The following is a 19454-nucleotide window of genomic DNA, read 5'->3' on the forward strand; positions in this document are numbered from 1 at the left end:
CAGGAAAGCTCCAACCAGGATTTCTGGAAACCAGGGAATGTATTGAAAGTTCCCGGAAGTTTGCAACCCTAGCCTCGAAACACACGTCTAGCCTCAATTTAGGCAAGTGACTTGTTTCAACCTCGGAAGCATTTTTTGTTTTGTTCAAGACAATACATTTACTGTATAGGATCCAAAATGGTAGGTAGACTGGATGTTCAGAACAGTACAGTTATGAGTGACAATATTCAAATGAAAAAATATCTTTAATGCTTCACACAATTTCAGATAAAATAGTGGGAGACACTCAAATTTCCCTTCTAATTCAAGTGCTTTAAATGCTTAATTACACTCAATAAAAAAAACATTTATAACCTTATGGCATCTGACAACATATTCGATATGATTCACCTCCCGTTGCACCCAAAAGCAGAACAAAGACCAATGCAAACATTATCTCACAATGGAATCATAGAATCATACCAATCGGTTGTCAAATGAGTAACAAACACTTTCATCATAAAGGTTATATCCCAAATGGCACCCTATCCCCTTTATAGTGCACCACTTTTGACCGGGCCCTGGTAAAAAAAAAAATAGTACACAATATAGGGAATAGTGTGCCGCTTTGGAGGCATGCTAAGAGTCAGTCACTACAGCACCCTAGAACCAATAAGACTAACATCATGTACTACTCCATTTGAAACGCTGGTAATTTATTAAGTTATTATAACTTGCACAGTTGGGGTCTAGGGAGACCTCAAGCATTCCCTTTATAGTGCAGTACTTTAGGCCAGGGCCCATAGGGAAACCCATAGGGCTCTGGTCAAAAGTAGTTGCCTGACATCCTGAATCGAATTCCACTGCTCTATCGATCACTCCATACAAGAAATGCTAGTGGATGTGGCCAGAGTGATGAGGATGGGCAGTCAGACTACAAAAGTATTGCACTATGTAGGGATGCAGTCTGAATGATTACCTCTACATACCACAAGGGTTGTTGGTACTCACTACTAAAAACATACTGTAAGTACTGTACTGACCTTTCAGATAGCGTTCCATATCAGAGAGAGAAATACCTTTACACACACACACACACACACCAGTCATAATTGTGTAATTGAAAGATTAAATTAATTAATACATTATGTAAAAAAAATGTTGGACCCAGGTATTTGTAACACAGAGACCTTTCAGCAAACATTCACACATTTTGTCATTAGTATAGTTCAATAGATATGTTTTTATGCAGCACAGGGCACTGACTGGCCCAACAGTAAACTCATTTTATAGTGAATTTGGCTACAAGTTGAAACTGATAACTGCATGAGAGTAGTAGGTACAGTATCATAGTTTACAACCACAAGTACTTTTCGAGGTGGTTTTTTTCCCAGATGGGGGAATGTTATCTTTGAGGAACAAGGCCTAGTTTTTAGCTAGGCTCCAAAACAATCAAATCAACTAAGTTGAAATACATATAGCAATAGTCCCAGATCTATAGTTGTATGCTTACAAATAGACCCCTTTGCACCATAGTAACCAATGTCCAGTGCAATAACACTAACATGTACACTACCAATCAAAAGTTTGGGTTCACTAAGAAATGTCCTCGTTTTTGAAAGAAAAGCATTTTTTTAGTCCATTAAAATAACATAAAATTGATCAGAAATACAGTGTAGACATTGTTAATGTTGTAAAAGACTATTCTATCTGGAAACGGCTGATTTTTAAAATGGAATATCTACATAGGCGTACAGAGGCCCATTATCAGCAACCATCACTCTTGTGTTCCAAGGGCATGTTGTGTTAGCTAATCCAAGTATATCATGTTAAAAGGCTAATTGATCATTAGAAAATCTTAGGGCCAGAAACCAAGAACTTTCTTCTGAAACTCGTCAGTCTATTCTTGTTCTGAGAAATGAAGGCTATTCCATGCGAGAAATTACCAAGAAACTTAAGATCTCGTACAACGCTGTGTATTACTCCCTTCACAGAACAGAACTGGCTCTAACCAGAATAGAAAGAGGAGCAGGAAGCCCCGGTTCACAACTGAGCAAGAGGACAAGTACATTAAAGTGTCTAGTTTGAGAAACAGATGCCTCACAAGTCCTCAACTGGCAGCTTCATTAAATATTACCCGCAAAACACCAGTCTCAATGTCAACAGTGAAGAGGCGACTCCGGGATGCTGGCCTTCTAGGCAGTTCCTTAGCTAACCCAACGTGCCATTGGAAAACAGGAGTGATGGTTTCTGATAATGGGCCTCTGTACGCCTATGTAGATATTCCTTTAAATTTCTCTTTTTATTATTATTATTATTTTTTTTTTTTTAAATCTGCCGTTTCCAGATACAATAGTCTTTTACAACATTAACAATGTCTACACTGTATTTCTGATCCATTTTATGTTATTTTAAATGGCCAAAAAAAACATGTTTTTCTTTCAAAAACAAGGAAATGTCCATTTCTAAGTGACCCCAAACTTTTGAATGGTAGTGATATTTACCGTTTCAATGCAGGCTTCCTAATTAATTTGTTTTCCAACATTGCTTCCTGTTGAACCTTGCCTGAAATAAGAGCGGGAAAACACAGATAGTGCCCTGTTTAAATGACTTGTGCTGAGGAAGACCACAATGGTGACATTGTCATCTTGATACTCGTAAAACTGTTTGTAGCAAAAATAATCATTATGGTCAAATAAGTGATTAGATGCAACCCAAAAACATTGAGGTGCTTAAAATAGATGTGCTTGCTGGCTTCAACTCTGTTCAGTGTTTAGTCCATTGCAGCGTGTTTTTACCCTTTCCAATCCTTGCACAGAACAGCATCCCCCCCCCATCCCAAGTGTTATTTTTCAAGGTTTTTCCTGCTTTTTCCCTGTGTCACCTTTGATGGTCCATAGCCTTCCAAGTAAAATAGACAATTACTACTTGTCCATTCTCGGTGGCTTAGGCATTCCAAACCTCTTTGCTTTTCTTACATTCCTCTAAACAGCACTTCCGTTTAATACACCAAGTTTTACGCTGGACAAGCTGTTGTTGGACGAACTTGGCTGTAGTCTGCCTGTCCTCTGTGTCAAGGACCCCACTTCAAACACCTCCTGGATGGCTTTGCGGAAACAATGGAAGTTATAGTCTATTAAACCTGAAAGAAAACATCAGAAAATAAATCACGCTATATGAATTTATTTCAAAACGAATTAGGCCAGTATCTTCCAGCACTACAAATGAGATAAGCATGGTAGTGCAGCGTGTTAAACTTCTTCTAAAGGCTATATGCATGTCGGTCAAATCAACAATAGGCTGCTAACATAAATGGTTAAATCCTATAAATGGTGCCAGACTTTTGTCTTACCTTTCTTTTCAAAGCTCTCCTCTCTAAGGATACAAACGAGGGCTAGGAACTTGGTGACCTCTTTCAGGTAGAGTATGGTGGTATTGTTGAGCTTAATGATGGCCAAAGACTCTTTATCATATGCACTGCCATTTCCATCTTCCCTCAGGCTGCAATGGAAGAACACAAAGCTGTTCACTTTTTACAATCCCAAAATAAACTCAAAGCTCTCCACAATAGCTTTTCACAATCACAGCAATCTACGATTCCTTGTCAACCTTTACAATCACAAAAGCATCCTTACCACCTGCTTCAACCGAATACAGTGCCAGAGTGATGCGTATTCACTGCACTGTTCATCTCAAATGATTTTCACATAAATCCCAAGCATGTACAATGTAATTGATTGAAGAGACAGTTAAATAGGATGTCCAATACACACATTTTTAAATGTCATGAAAGGTATCAACTAGATTCAGACGAGGGGTGATTGTTTTCTTGAGCAGATGGTCGGGGGCCGGAACATAATTACAAATGATTTGTAGACTGCAAATTGACGACAAGAAGCCCAAACACATAATAGTTGACTAAAACGCAATAATTTGAAACCTTTCTTACATTTGTCTACGATCACGTGTCTCTCTATTATGCGTGGGAATACTTGGGAACAGATTTCCAAAATAAAAATCACTTGGAGCTGATTTCCTGGTGTTTTTGTAGTCTTATGTCCAACAATGATTTATTATTAGTGTTTATTTATTTTTTATTTTTTTGCTTATAAAACTTGGGAGGCCAAATAAAACCACCCGCGGGACAAATTCGGCCTGCCAGTTGGCATATGATTTTCTCTCACCCATAGATACAAGAGACGTCAATGACAACATCGATCATGTCACAACAAAGCTCGTATGACTGCATGTCCACAGGGGAGCTGTCGGTGGCGATGTAAATCTTACTGACCACGTCAAACAGGAAGGCTTTCTCAATCCCAGAATTCTGTCCAAAAATAAAAACACAGGGGCAATTTTGACATAAGAAACATTATCTGTTGAGATTTGTGTAGAAGTACAGAAAAACAAGCATCAGTTCAAATCAGCTTATTGGTCAAAATAATACGTACTGATATGAAAATGTTCACAAGGTTTTCCAATGTTGGTAGCTGAGGAATGAGCTTCTGGACAACTTTACTGAAAGCCTCAAATATAGAGTGGTCATAGATGCTGGTCAAATAAAAGCTGAAACATGGAAAGAGAGAGGAGAAAGAGAGAATTGAGATCGCAGTTATATTTCCTGTGTTTCTAATAGTTCCTCTCCCAACATGTTAGGTCAAAAACAAGCTGATCCCTCTGAGTAACATTCAGCCACATACCTAACCTACCACCAGTTAAGGACAAAACAGACTGCGCCGACAAATGATTAAAAGCAAGTGTGTGGCCTTCATATCTCTTCTGACCATAGAATTTCAGCTGACATTTACTACTGTTAATTTCCCTAAGATTCTTCATGTTGAATAGCCACAGTTGGTCCAGACCCAGCAGGTGATCTACTGCGCACGGCCGACGTTCATTATGTTGTGTCTTGTCCTTTATACTAAAGGCCGTTACACACGTCATGCAAACAGAACGACGGAGCGCTGTATATAGTCCGTTCCAAATTTTGAGCCACACAAAAGTACATAGAACTACATGTGAAAATGACACGTCGTTGCTGTGTTTGCATAGTTTGAGTGAAGTGTGTAGGGCCCTTAACCTGAGATGAAGCTTCTCCAGGCTGGCATCTGCCAGGTCATCGTTGGCTCTCTGATGGACGTCTCTTTGGGTTTCTATCTTGTGGTCGTCTGACAGGCCATCAACCTTATGGATAAACACCTCAAAGTTGATCTCTGGGTTGACCCTGTAGGCTCTGGACACTGTGAGATGTAGCCTCCCCAAGGCTTCAACATAATCATCCTGATGAAACCAATAGAGAACAAAGGCATAAGTAGAGCAGACACAATGCATCAGCCTATTTTTTTAAATAAATAAAGATCAGTGGAACTGTAGGCTGTACAGTCAGTCTCCCAGGACTGCTGTAGAAAAGAAGAGCCTTCTCAATGTTTGCCATGGGTAGTGGGCAATTGCATGGTTACGGAATTATGCTGAGACTAATTTTTTCACTTTCAAATGTATACTTAACAAAAAAAACATTGATTTTAGAGTTAAACCATAAATCTCTATGCACAAGGACTACTTTTAACAATTTCCACTGCACATTTTACAAAAAAACATTAACAGGAAGAAGTGTGCAGATAAAAAGTTCAGTAACAGAATAAAACTGAGGGAGATTTTACCATTATTCTGTTACCAAACTGTGCATCTGCAGTTTTCTAAGTAGTCATTAGAGTTGTATGGTTTGTTCATCTTTGAAATCAATGGTTTTTGTTTGGCATACATTTTAAAGCATAATTAAAGTGTGTTACCTTGGAATTGCCCTAGTACGATGTCTAACATTCCTCTAGTATTCTCACCTGAGCATCAATGACGAATATCAAAGCCCCCGTGCCCCTGAAGATCATCTCATAGTCAAAGGTAGGGTCAAAGAAGTCCACCTGACCAGGGAAGTCCCAGATTTGAAAATTGACGAAAGAGCTGCTGGAGATGTCATCCTTGTAGATTTTGTTTGTGCTCTCCAAGAACAGCGTCTCGTTAGGCGACATCTTGTGGAATACAACCTGGATATTGCACAACAGATGTTTAAATGAGACAAATACAATCAGTGTACATTACTACTTGACTAACTAGCTAGGTAATCAACTATTTGAGTAGTGTGCTATGCATAAACACTATGGTGCATACACATTATAAACATTGTACTGATGCACAGAAGAACTGACCAGCAGCAACTTATTGGAGAACTAAACTAACAGAAGTATAGCAACACACCTTTTGAATAGATGACTTTCCACTTCTCCGCAATCCCATCAGCAGGATCCTTGGTTTACTGTCACTTGATGTCGTGCTCTCCTCCTCGATATCTGGTTCCTCTACTCCGTAGCCAAAATCCTTTGGGAAAGAGTCCACAACACCATAATTCCTAGCCAATGCAGGCTCCTCGTACTGAATCGACATTTTACCTCAACTCCACCAAACAAATCAACGTTAGCGATTGTTAAATCTACTGGTCAAATCCAACCCTGTTTGAAGATAGCTAGGCTAGTTAGTGCTAACGCTAACTACTCAGATAGCTTGCTAGCTACTGGTTTTGCTTGGTTGTTCACAACCTAGTCGTGATTTGAAAATAGACGATAGGTAGTTCTGTTATAGGGTGTATTCACTACGAACTAAATATCAGCATTTTAGTCTCAAACAACATTATTGTATACTATACTTCCGCTACCCAACACCCCCGGGTTTAGCTTATCAACTTGCCAATTTTGTCTCACTTCCGCCATAACCTGTATTTCCCGCCCCCTTTATCTCATTGGTTCTCCCGCCTAAAACGTTAATCATAGCCCAAAACGTGTACATCTACGCACAGCAGTGTTAGAACATTGGCCCGTTGTCTTTCCTACTTCTCGAATTTTCAGCGCAGCTCAAGCAATTTCTCCAACCGTCAACACATTCAGATGAATAGAGGACGCGTACCGGGACACGCGTTGGTTGGGAATTTAGTTTGTTGGGGGGGCCAAGGGCTGTTCTTTTCACGAAGCAACACTGAGTGCCTGGATACAGCCCTTAGCCGTGGTATATTGGCCATTTACCACAAACCCCAGAGGTGGTGCCTTATTACTATTATAAATGGGTTACCAACGTAATTTGAGCAGTACAAATGAATGTTTTGTCATACCCGTGGTATGTGGTCTGATATACCAAGGCTGTCAGCCAATCAGGGCTTGAACCACCCAGTTTATAATTTTGTTTACACAAGGGGTGGGTCTAATCCTGAATGCTGATTGGTTAAAAGCCAATTCCAGCCTGTGTCTATTTCACAAATTACCACCAGCTAAATCTATTACATTAAAATGCCTATTTACTCCACTGACTGCTCAATCTACTGTCTCATCAGCCCAGCTATTTATTTTTAATTAACTAGCCAAGTCAGTTAATAAGAACAAATTCTTATTTACAATGATTTCCTACCAGGGAACTGCCTTGTTCAGAGGCAGAATGAGTCAGTTTTACCTTGTCAGCTCAGGGATTCGATCCAGCAACCTTTCGCTTACCTGCCCAAAGCTCTAACCACTAGGCTACCTGCCTTGATCATCACAATAAAATGCATATTATATCATATTTCTTTTAGACTAACATTTCATTTTCAACAGAGATTTGAATAAAACCTTGCTGTCAGGACACTGTTGTTCAGAAGAGCAAGAACGTTGCCAGCCAGTATGGCAATCCAACAATTTGAACTGTCGAAGTTATTGGAAACTCAATAGTAGACTGTTGGAAGATGCTAATTTCAAGATCATTGCCTAAGATATTATACAACAAAATTTGAGGAAAGCCCAACCATTTAAGTCTTATGGGAAATATTGGGAATTAATGAAGTATGAAAAAAGACAAACAGCCACGAAGAGAGGTAAAGAAATTGCTGAACTTAAAAGACTGAGGTAAAATAAATTTAAGGAAATACTTTTTCTAATCTCTATGGAGGACCTTGATGAAGAAGGAAAGGGTCCGTTATTCTCTTTACAACTAGAAATGGCCCAATGAATGAAGAGAGAGCAACAGTGGCATTTGTAAGATCAAGAAGGAGATGGTTGGAGGAAGGTAAAAATACACAAAATCATTTTACAATTTCATGAGAAAATCTGAATTGACCTCAATTCATGAGTTTAATATAGATGGCAAAGAAAATGAAAACCCCAAAGATATTTCAAAATATGTTTCAGAATTCTATGGTAATCTTTACACCAGTAATGCCTGTCCTACTAGTGACATATCTGCCTTTCTAGATGAAGACTTCCAAAAGTCTTGTGATTAATTAATTTATATGAATGAAATGTAAAAAAATTATCAGCAAGATAAAAGAGAACAAATCTCCAGGGAATGATGGCCTTTTTTGTGAATTCTATAAATATTTTCAGGAGGATATTGCTGAATGTATATTTAATGTTTTAAGGAGGCAATTCATTTAGGGGTCCTGCCTGTTTCTGCAACACAAGGCCTCATTTCTGTTATCCCCAAACCAAACAAAAATCCTATGATGTTAGAAAATTGGAGACCAATCACATTAATGAACAATAATGGAAAGCTACTTGCATGCATCTTTGTAGAAAGACATAAAAGGTCTTGACAAAATCATTGATGATACCCAGTCTGGTTTTATGAAGGGGAGACATATATGTAATAATATTCGACTAGTATTGGACTTGATAGACTACAATGAGCACATTATGGAAGATAGCTTTATTTTATTTGTAGACTTTTACAAGGCTTTGATACAGTAGAACATTATTTTATTTTTGAGACTTTGGTTTTGGTCAATATTTTCAAAGTGTAATTTAAGACACTTCACAATAATAGCAATGCTCTGTTAAATTATCCCATGGAACTTCAAAGAGATTCAACATTAGAAGCGGAATTTAACAAGGATGCCCAATTTCTCCTTTCTTATTTTTATTGGTCACACAAGTTATGGCACTTTATATCTATACGGATAGATTTAGGGGTATTCAGATACAAGATAGAGAGATCAAATGTTCATTATTGTCTGATGACACCACCATTTAAAAAAAAAAGATTATAATGAAGCCTGGAAAGCTATTGAGTGTATTAATGTCTTCTCACATGTATCTGGTTTATCTCTGAATATTAGGGAATGTGAATTATTTGTGTTGAAAAGATGTGACTTAAACTCAGTATGTAATATCCCTGTAAAAGATGTGGTCACATATCTTGGTATTAAAGTTAGCAAAGATCAGAAAGAAAGGGCCAATTTAAATTGATCTCCTATTGTAGAGAAAATTGGAAAGAGATTTAACTTCTGGTTATTATGAGATTTTTCTTTATCTGGACTGTACTTTTGTCAAAATCTGAAAGTCTGTCCAGATTAGTTTATACCTCCCTTGCCTTGGATGTTCCTCTGTCAGTAACTAAAACGGTTGATTCTAAATTATTTAACTTCATGTGGAGGAATAAACCTCATTATTTAAGAGAAGCAGTAATATGTAGCACTCAAAGTGGGGAAGGGTTGAATGCTCTGGATTTTAAAACCTCTAATATAATCTTTAAGATCAAATGGATACAAAACGATTTAAGAAATAAGGATTGCATTTGAAATATAATCCCTAATTTAATATTCCAACAGATTGATGGTATACAATTCTTACTCAAATGCAATTTTGATGTGGGTAAGATCCCAATTAACCTAGCTAACTTTCATAAAAAGCACTTCTAACTTGGAACCTCATGTAAAAAACATAATTTTCCCCCACATAGATATACAACCTGGAATAATAAAGACATAAAATACAAAAACAAGTCTTTGTTTTTCCAGAACTGGTTTTACAACAGCATTATCTGGGTTAAACACTTATTGAATAATGATGGACAAATGTATGATTATCCAGAACACATGAGAACACACAATGTTACATTCACTCCTGAGGATTTTCAAAAAGTTGTTATAGCTGTCCATAAAGGCGCCATTCTTCTTTTGGGAGATTATAACAGTACTCCAAGTTCAACTGTTGAGGATTTTGTAGCCTCAATACAGCTAGAAGGAATTGACATTTTAAACTATTAATGTAGTAACATGTATATAAGAAAACTATGTCAAAATGTTACTATCCCCTCAGCTAAAATATAATGGAATTACAGCTCTAGGACAAGTGAACTGGAACAATGTCTCGCTGTTGTCTGGCAAATATTGTATATCTAATAAGGTGAAAGAAGTATTATACAAACTCATTCATAGAATCTACCCTGTAAAGACCTATTTTGTGGTTGTGACCTAGAAACTCTTTTGGGACTGTTCTTATGTCAGAATATTTTGGAGTGCGTTAGAGTATTTTATTTTAAAAGAAACTACAATTGATATTAATGTGCGAGACTCTGATATTATGTTTTATTTTTATCCAAATTATATGGACCCGATTTAACCTTCATTGTTAATTTGTTTATTTTTCCTACCAGATTCTTTATTCATAAAATGAAGTGGGCGAAGAACAAACCTATCTTCACATTGTTTGAGATAGGATTGAAATATTTAGAAATGATCAGTAAGTGTAAAAACAAAAAAGCAATATGTACACTTTTTGTCAAATTGAAAATGTATCTCGATATGTAACACCCCTGTCTATGTACTCTTGTTTGTATATTTCTGTTTTTGTATTTGTTTTGTTCATAATAATAATAATTGATTTTAAAAAATGACAAAATGACCAGCCGGCTTGGGCAGCAACCCTAGATTTGTGTCGGGACTATATCTTGTGGAATAATTCAATGGTATGAATAAATAAAAATACAACAAATTAATCATAGTTTTAGCAGTCGTAACCTTACCATGGTGGAAGAGAGCAGTCGGGGGTATATTCATTACGTCTTGCAACGGAAACCGTTTACCGTTTAAGAACTAAACGGAAGCAAACAGAGAAACGGAACGAAACGGGGAGGGTCCTACCACAATTTGTCCAATAGAAACTCGAATTTTCGTTGTAAAACGTTTTCCCTTTGGAGTGAACCGTTTCTGTTGCAAAACGTTATGCAACAGATGAGACATTTTGCAACAGAATCTGTGTAATGAATACAACACAGGCTTAGTTTTTTGATAAATATTTCCAGCTGTAGATAGTTTACTTATCTTCATAACGCAACATATTTGGTCGCCAGGCATAATGTCCTATTACAGAGTAAGTATACAAAACCTTTCTTCAATTAACTTCATACGAGTGGTTTGAAGATATCGCTTTCATATCCTGTGTTTTCACTTGTTAGCGTAGTTTTAGCTAAGGTTACCTGCATTAATTTATTACTTTAACTTTCACGCTTTATTGGCTAGCTTGTTTAGTAGTTCGTTTTCAAACTTCATGGTCAACTAAACATATTTGTATTCTGCTTGCTGACTGCCCGGAAACAGTCAAGTAACTGAAGTAGTAAGCTAGTTGCTGCAAATGGACAACGTTTGTTTTGTTACAGCCTTTTAAATGTGTTTTCTTTATTGTTTCTTTCAGGGTTCTGAATCTAAGAGGGAACAATTTCGAAGGTATCTCGAAAAAGCGGGTGTTCTTGACACTCTCACCAATGGTAGGTCTTTCAGAAATTCAAGGACATTACTGCCACAATGCATAGACTATGTATGCATATAGCCATTGTCTGTGTGAGAAACTTTGTTTAAATTTTTATTTTAACTGTAACCACTTGCAAAGGCTGTGTAAACGTAGTATCTTTGAGTTCTATACACATCACCACCAATGTCCATAACCACAGTCCTGCTGTTTGCAGTGTTGGTGGCCCTATACGAAGAGACAGAGAAACCTAATAATGCTTTGGAGTATCCTTTTGTCTTGGTTTGGTAATAGTCCAAATTGATATAACAGAAGCGTCTTAAACTAACTGATCTTATTGATGGTTCCTGTCATTTTAAATTTAATTTGTGATGAGAGATGCATGTATGTAGAACAAACATGCATCTCTGACAAAGGCTCTATTTGTGGTATTTCTATCTGCACAGGTCAAGAATGTTTTCGTACTGAACATGGCCCATGTAGGCCTAGTCATTGGGCGGGGAAATGACCTTGACCAAAGTCTGGTGTCTACAGCCCCCCGGCAACTCGGTCAAGGGTAGAGTTTGTCTACATCACAAAATCCGTATCTACAATTGTGGTTGTGCATGCGATGTCTTTAAAATCTCCATCCCTAACTATAACGTTTTCTGACAAGATATAATTGCCAAAGGGGGTGTAGTTAGCCTGCAGAGTTCTTGAATACTATCCAGGTCTGTGCCCAAACAATTTGAGCTTCTACTTTTAAAAATACACCTTTCCAGAAACAATTCTCTCACCGTTGCCACTTGTTATAGACCCCTTCAGCCCCCAGCTGTGCCCTGGACACCATATGTGAATTGATTGGGCCCCCATCTATCTTCAGAGTTCGTGCGGTTAGGCGACCTACACTGGGACATGCTTAACATCCCGGCCGTCCTACAATCTAAACTAGATGCCCTCAATCTCACACATTATCATGGAGCCTACCAGGTACAACCCTCAATCCGTAACCATGGGCACCCTCTTAGATATCATCCTGACCAACTTGCCCTCTAAATACACCTCTGCTGTCTTCAACCAAGATCTCAGCGATCACTGCTTCATTGCCTGTGTGTGTAATGACCAGCGGTCAAACGACCACCCCTCATCACTGTCAAACGCTCCCTAAAACACTTCAGAGAGCAGGCCTTTCTAATCAACCTGGCCAGGGTATCCTGGAAGGATATTGACCTCATTCCGTCAATAGAGGATGCCTGGGTTCTCTTCAAAAGTGCTTTCCTCACCATCTTAAATAAGCATGCCACATTCCAAAAAATGTAGAACTAAGAACAGATACAGCCCTTGGTTCACTCCAGACTTGACTGCCCTTAACCAGCACAAAAACATCCTGTGGCATTCTGCATTAGCATCGGATAGCCCCCACAATATGCAACATTTTGGGGAAGTCAGGAACCAATATACAGTTAAGAAAGCTAAGGCTAGTTTTTTTCAAACAGAAATTTGCTTCCTGTAGATCTGACTCAAAAACGTTTTGGGACAATATAAAGTCCATGGAGAATAAGAGCACCTTCTCCCAGCTACCCACTGCACTGAGGATAGGAAACACTGTCACTACTAAAGGTCGACCGATTAATCGGAATAGCCGATTTAATTAGGGCCTATTATTATTATATATATATATTTTTGAAGTTTTCATAACAATCTGAAATCGGTTTTTGGACACCGATTTCGCCAATATAAAATATATATTTTTTCACCTTTTATTTATCCTTTATTTAACTAGGCAAGTCAGTTAAGAACACATTCTTATTTTCAATGACGGCCTAGGAACGGTGGGTTAACTGACTTGTTCAGGGGCAGAATGACAGATTTTTACCTTGTCAGCTCGGGGATTCAATCTTGCAACCTTACAGTTAACTAGTCCAATGCTCTAATCACCTGATTACATTGCACTCCACGAGGAGACTGCCTATTATGCGAATGCAGTAAGAAGCCAAGGTAAGTTGCTAGCTAGCATTAAACTTATCTTATAAAAATCAAATCAATCATAATCACTAGTTAACTACACATGGTTGATGATATTACTAGTTTATCTAGCGTGTCCTGCATTGCATATAATCGATGCGGAGCGTATTCGCGAAAAAGGACTGTCTTGCTCCAATGTGTACCTAAACATCAATGCCTTTCTTAAAATCAATACACAAGTATATATTTTTAAACCTGCATATTTAGTTAATATTGCCAGCTAATCTGGCTCGTTGTGAACTCTGTGAAGACTATCTCTTCCTAACAAAGACAGCCAACTTCGCCAAACGGGGGATGATTTAACAAAAGCGCATTTGCGAAAAAAGCACAATCGTTGCACGACTGTACCTAACCATAAACATCAATGCCTTCCTTAAAATCAATACACAGAAGTATATATTTTTAAACCTGCATATTTTGCTAAAAGAAATCCAGGTTAGCAGACTATTAACCAGGTGAAAATGTGTCACTTCTCTTGCGTTCATTGCACGCAGAGTCAGAGTATATGCAACAGTTTGGGCTGCCTAATTTGCCAGAATTTTACATAATTATGACTTAACATTGAAGGTTGTGCAATGTAACAGGAATATTTAGACTTATGGATGCCACCCGTTAGATAAAATACGGAACGGTTCTGTATTTCACTGAAAGAATAAACGTCTAGTTTGAGATATTTTCCGGAATCGACCATATTAATGACCTAAGGCTCGTACATCTGTGTGTTATTAAGTCTATGATTTGATAGAGCAGTCTGACTGAGCGGTGGTAGGCAGCAGCAGGCTCGTAAGCATTCATTCAAACAGCACTTTCGTGCATTTTGCCTGCAGCTCTGCTTCAAGCATTGCGCTGTTTGACTTCAAGCCTATCAACTCCTGAGATTAGGCTGGTGTAACCGATGTGAAATGGCTAGCTAGTTAGCGGGGTGCACGCTAATAGCGTTTCAAACTTCACTCGCTCTGAGACTTGGTGTAGTTATTCACCTTGCTCTGCATGGGTAACAATGCTTCGAGGATGGCTGTTGACTATGTGTTCCTGGTTCAAACCCAGGTAGGGGCGAGGAGTGGGACGGAAGCTATACTGTTACACTGGCAATACTAAAGCGCCTATAAGAACATCCATAGTCAAAGGTATATGAAATACAAATGGTATGGAGAGAAATAGTCCTATAATAACTACAGCCTAAAACTTCTTACCTGGGAATACTGAAGACTCATGTTAAAAGGAATCACCAGCTTTCATATGTTCTTATGTTCTGAGCAAGGAACTTAAACGTTAGCTTTTTTACATGGCACATATTGGACTTTTACTTTCTTCAACACTATGTTTTTGCATTATTTAAACCAAATTGAACATGTTTCATTATTTATTTGAGGCTAAATATATTTTTATTGATGTATAATATTTAGTTAAAATAAGTGTTCATTCAGTATTGTTGTAATTGTCATTATTACAAATAAATAAATTAAAATTGTCAGATTAATCGGTATCGGGTTTTTTGGTCCTCCAATAATCGGTATCGGCGTTGAAAAATCATAATCGGTCGACCTCTAGTCACTACCGATAAATACCGATAATCCATCATTTCAATTAGCATTTTTCTATGGCTGGCCATACTTTCCGCTTGGCTACCCCTACCCCGGCCAACATCTCAGCATCCCCTGAAGCAGCTTTCCCAAGCCCCCCCTGCTTCTCCTTCACCCAAATCCAGACAGCTGATGTTCTGAAAGAGTGGAAAAATGTGGATCCCTACAAATCAGCTGGACAAGACAATCTGGACCCTTTCTTCCTAAAATGATCCACCGGTCATCCCCCCTCTTCAAAGGGGGAGACACTCTAGACCCAAACTGTTAGACCTATATCCATCCTGCCCTGCCCTTCTAAAATCTTTTCCATTTTGAATCCCACCGTACCTTCTCCACGATGCAATTTGGTTTCCGAGCTAGACATGGGTGCACCTCAGCCACTCAAGGTCCTAAACGATATCATAACCGCCATCGATAAAAGACAGTATGGTGCAGCCGTCTTCATCAACCTGGCCAAGGCTTTCGACTCTGTCAATCACTGCATTCTTATCGGCAGACTCCATAACCTTGGCTTCTCAAATCACTTCCTTGCCAATTTCACAAACTACTTCTCAGAGTTCATTGTGTCAAATTGGAGGGCCTGTTGTCCAGAGTTCTGGCAGTCTCTATGGGGGTGCCACAGGGTTCAATTCTCAAGCCGACTCTTTTCTCTGTATATATCAATGATGTTGCTCTTGCAGCGGGTGATTCTCTGCTCCAACTCTACGCAGACGACACCATTCTGTATACATCTGGCCCTTCTTTGGACACTGTTCTAACAAACCTCCAAACGAGCTTCAACGCCATACAACACTCCTTCCGTGGCCTCTAATTGCTTTTAAATGCTGGTAAAACTAAGTGCATGCTCTTCAACCGATTGCTGCCCGCACCCTCCCGCCTGACTAGCATCACTACCCTGGACAATTCTGACTTTGAATACGTGGACAACTACAAATACCTGGGTGTCTGGTTAGACTAAACTCTCCTTCCAGACTCACATTAAACATCTCCAATCCAAAATTAAATCTAGAATCGGCTTCCTATTTCGCAACAAAGCCTCCTTCACTCATGCTGCCAAACATACCCTCGTAAAACGGACTATCCTACTGATCCTTGACTTCGGCGATGTGATTTACAAAATAGCCTCCAACACTCAGCAAATTGGATGCAGTCTATCACCGTGCCATCCGTTCTGTCACCAAAGCCCCATATACTACCCACCACTGCGACCTATATACTCTCGTTGGCTGGACCTCACTACATATTCATCGCCAAACCCACTGGCTCCAGGTCATCTATAATACTTTGCTAGGTAAAGCTCTGCCTTATCTCAGCTCACTGGTCACCATAACACCCACCCGTAGCACGCGCTCCAGCGGTTATATTTCACTGGTCACCCCCCGCCTTTCCTTCCAGTTCTCTGCTGCCAATGACTGGAATGAATTGCAAAAATCACTGAAGCTGGAGTCTAACTTTAAACATGAGCTGTCAGAGCAGCATACAGATTACTGTACCTGTACACAGCCAATCTGTAAATAGCACACCCAACTACCTCATCCCCATGTTATTACTTACCCTCTTGCTCTTTTGCACCCAAGTATCTCTACTTGCACATCATCTGCACAGCTATCACTCCAGTGTTAATGCTAAATTGTAATTATGTCGCCTCTATGGCCTATTTATTGCCTACCTCCCCACTCTTCTACATTTGCACACACTGTACATATATTTTTCTATTGTGTTATTGACTGGACTTTTAACTCTTTTGTTTTTGTCGCTTTGCTTTATCTTGGCCAGGTCACAGTTGTAAATGTAAATTGTTCTCAACTGATCTACCTGGTTAAAAAAAGGTTAAATTAAAAAAATAAGAGTTTAGAATGTGGCTGGTCTAGTGGTAGAGCTGCTACCCCTAGACCACACATTGCCTCTGGAAGAGAACTCGGTCACATTCCATTCTATGCTCCATTCTATGCACCATCAGCTCTATCTTATCTCAATAACTTATTCACTGTATCTAACAACAACAAAGAGTTAGAATAGCCTTCACCTAAACACAGCTTTCTAAAGCATCACCTTGGTGTGGCTGGTGTGGAGACAGCAGATGCCGAGACCCTCAGTTTGGGGGTGTCTGAGCTACAGCAGAAGTGTGATCTGCTCATGGAGGAAAACAAAGAACTCAGAAAGAGGGTCAGCAGCATTGCTGGATAATCAAATATTTTTCCTGAATTGCAAGGGGTGGTTTCAGGACACTGATTTAGCCTAGGCTTGGACTAGAAAGCATTTTCAATCGAGTTTTATTTTTAAATGTTTTTGTCCCTGCTTTTAAGTCCAGTCCTACGCTTAATCTTTGTCTGGGAAGCCATCCCTGAAAATGTTAAATATCGGTACCTTGCAAATAGCTGAATTTGCTCTATCTTGTTTTATAGCTTCTGCAGTATGAACCAACACCTGAGGATGGAGCAGCGGAGTAATGTAGTTGGTTGAATTGTTATTTTTTTTCACTGTTTGGAAGGGGCGCTTAATGTAAAGCCATCATTTCTTTATAGTGTGTGTGTGTGTGTGTGTGTGTGTGTGTGTGTGTGTGTGATATATAACACTTCATTATTAAGGCAATGTCATTTTGTTTAAGTAGTAAATGTGGCTTCTTTGTACAGGCACCTCCTTTGTTACCATTATCTCCAATTTAAGTCAATAAATACTCTTGCAGGAAATATTTCTCATGGAATTTTTTTGGGTTGATTTACATTTTACAGTATCTATACTGAACAAAAATATAAATGTAATGATTTTACTTAGTTACAGTTCATATAAGGAAATCCGTCAATTGAAATTCATTAGGCCCTAATCTATGGATTTCACTTGACTCGGAAGCTCCAATCAGAATGAGTTTTTCCCCACAGAAGGGCTTTGTTACAGACAGACATACTCCTCACCATCCCTCTCAGATGATCCCGCAGGTGACTAAGCCGGATGCAGAGGTCCTGGGCTGGCGTAGTTACATGTGGTCTGCGGTTGTGAGGCCGTTTGGACGTACTGATAAATTCTCTAAAATGACAGAGGCAGCTTATGGTAGAGAAATGAACATTAAATTCACTGGCAACAGCTCTGGTGGACATTCCTGCAGTCAGCATGTCAATTGCACTTGAGACATCTATGGCATTTGTCCCCAGCACAAGGTGCATTGGTGTAATAACCATGCTCACTAACAGGGATGTAAACCAACTTATGTTCAACATTTGAGCGAAATAAGCTTTTTGTGCGTCTGGCAAATTCCAGGGATTTAAAAAAAAAATCGGCTCATGAAACACGGGACCAACACTACATGCTGCGTTTTTAAAAATATTTTTGTTCAGTTTTGATGGAATTCCCAACAACTGATACTTGCCCCTTATTTCAATGCCCAAAAAATAGTAGACATTACTGCTTCTAACCTGTGGTGGGGTTTAAAATGTGTTACTTTAAGTCAATGTTCTTGCCTGTCTCTGTTTGGATTGATATTTTAACCCATACCATAGGGAAATTATTAGATTCATTTAAGAAATTCAAGAATATTTGTACTTTATTTTATAGAGGAAGTTATACAATTGTGAAAACAAATCAATGTTCAGTAAAAATACATTTTTTATATAATCCCCTACCACAGCACCATAAGTATGTATAATTTACATTGTCAAATGATTGTCAAATTTACATTGTCCACCTGGCCATGCTGCTGCTCCAGTTTCAACTTCCACCTGACTGTGCTGCTGCTCCAGTTTCAACTGTTCTGCCTTATTATTATTCGACCATGCTGGTCATTTATGAACATTTGAACATCCTGGCCATGTTCTGTTATAATCTCCACCCGGCACAGCCAGAAGAGGACTGGCCACCCCACAAAGCCTGGTTCCTCTCTAGGTTTCTTCCTAGGTTTTGGCCTTTCTAGGGAGTTTTTCCTAGCCACCGTGCTTCTACACCTGCATTGCTTGCTGTTTGGGGTTTTAGGCTGGGTTTCTGTACAGCACTTTGAGATATCAGCTGATGTATGAAGGGCTATATAAATAAATTTGATTTGATTTGATCAGTGGGCTTTGGGCCACAATATCAATGCTATTTGAGGACATCTGCAGTAATCTGACCTGGGGGGGGAAAACTAGTTGAGTAATATGCAACTAGTTTATTATTCCTTAGCCAAAGTCCTTGTAGTAGTGTGTTTTCAATTACAGTTAAACTCTAACTGTATTTTATTATCGTGAATAGTATTGAATACATTTCACCCGTACATCATGAGCAAAGAAACAATTAATTGGACTGATACTAAAATGGATCGTAATGTCGCTGACAAAATATCCTGATTAGTTTGGTAGCTAGTGAACTCCAGCTACCAATTTCA

At 38.8% G+C, this 19454-nt stretch overlaps 2 protein-coding genes across 3 annotated transcripts; one reads left to right on the plus strand and one right to left on the minus strand.

The window, feature by feature from the left end:
* Window positions 1-226: 226 nt before the first annotated feature.
* On the minus strand, window positions 227-6740 carry LOC109903436 (ras-related GTP-binding protein C). Of its 2 annotated transcripts, none has more exons than XM_020500144.2 (7): window positions 6232-6740; window positions 5817-6020; window positions 5060-5259; window positions 4431-4545; window positions 4164-4306; window positions 3332-3480; window positions 227-3085 (listed from the first exon to the last, which is right to left on the minus strand). In XM_020500144.2, exons 1-7 carry the CDS (start codon window positions 6415-6417, stop codon window positions 2964-2966), a joined length of 1119 nt encoding a protein of 372 aa, XP_020355733.1. In that variant the 5' UTR covers window positions 6418-6740; the 3' UTR covers window positions 227-2963. The 2 variants fall into 2 exon arrangements, with proteins under 2 accessions (XP_020355733.1, XP_020355732.1); XM_020500143.2 differs by having other exon boundaries at window positions 227-3121.
* Window positions 6741-10888: 4148 nt separating this feature from the next.
* LOC109904670 (c-Myc-binding protein-like) lies at window positions 10889-17795 on the plus strand. Its single transcript, XM_020501853.2, has 5 exons — window positions 10889-11141; window positions 11463-11535; window positions 11734-11782; window positions 17140-17269; window positions 17509-17795. Exons 1-5 carry the CDS (start codon window positions 11127-11129, stop codon window positions 17551-17553), a joined length of 312 nt encoding a protein of 103 aa, XP_020357442.1. The 5' UTR covers window positions 10889-11126; the 3' UTR covers window positions 17554-17795.
* The last annotated feature ends 1659 nt before the right edge of the window (window positions 17796-19454 follow it).

The sequence above is a fragment of the Oncorhynchus kisutch genome, linkage group LG14, assembly GCF_002021735.2.
Source record: "Oncorhynchus kisutch isolate 150728-3 linkage group LG14, Okis_V2, whole genome shotgun sequence".
NCBI lineage: Eukaryota > Metazoa > Chordata > Actinopteri > Salmoniformes > Salmonidae > Oncorhynchus > Oncorhynchus kisutch.

What these genes read in the sequence shown, in the direction of transcription:
- LOC109903436 (XM_020500143.2), bottom strand. Translation starts at nt 6,417, where the DNA reads ATGTCGATTCAGTACGAGGAGCCTGCATTGGCTAGGAATTATGGTGTT. An exon ending in CTGGAGAAGCTTCATCTCAG is followed by an intron (nt 4,546 to 5,059) that starts GTTAAGGGCCCT and finishes TCCATGTTTCAG; the next exon opens with CTTTTATTTGACCAGCATCT. An exon ending in GGAGAGCTTTGAAAAGAAAG is followed by an intron (nt 3,122 to 3,331) that starts GTAAGACAAAAG and finishes GTTTTCTTTCAG; the next exon opens with GTTTAATAGACTATAACTTC.
- LOC109904670 (XM_020501853.2), top strand. An exon ending in TCTTGACACTCTCACCAATG is followed by an intron (nt 11,536 to 11,733) that starts GTAGGTCTTTCA and finishes TGCTGTTTGCAG; the next exon opens with TGTTGGTGGCCCTATACGAA. An exon ending in AAACCTAATAATGCTTTGGA is followed by an intron (nt 11,783 to 17,139) that starts GTATCCTTTTGT and finishes ACCTAAACACAG; the next exon opens with CTTTCTAAAGCATCACCTTG.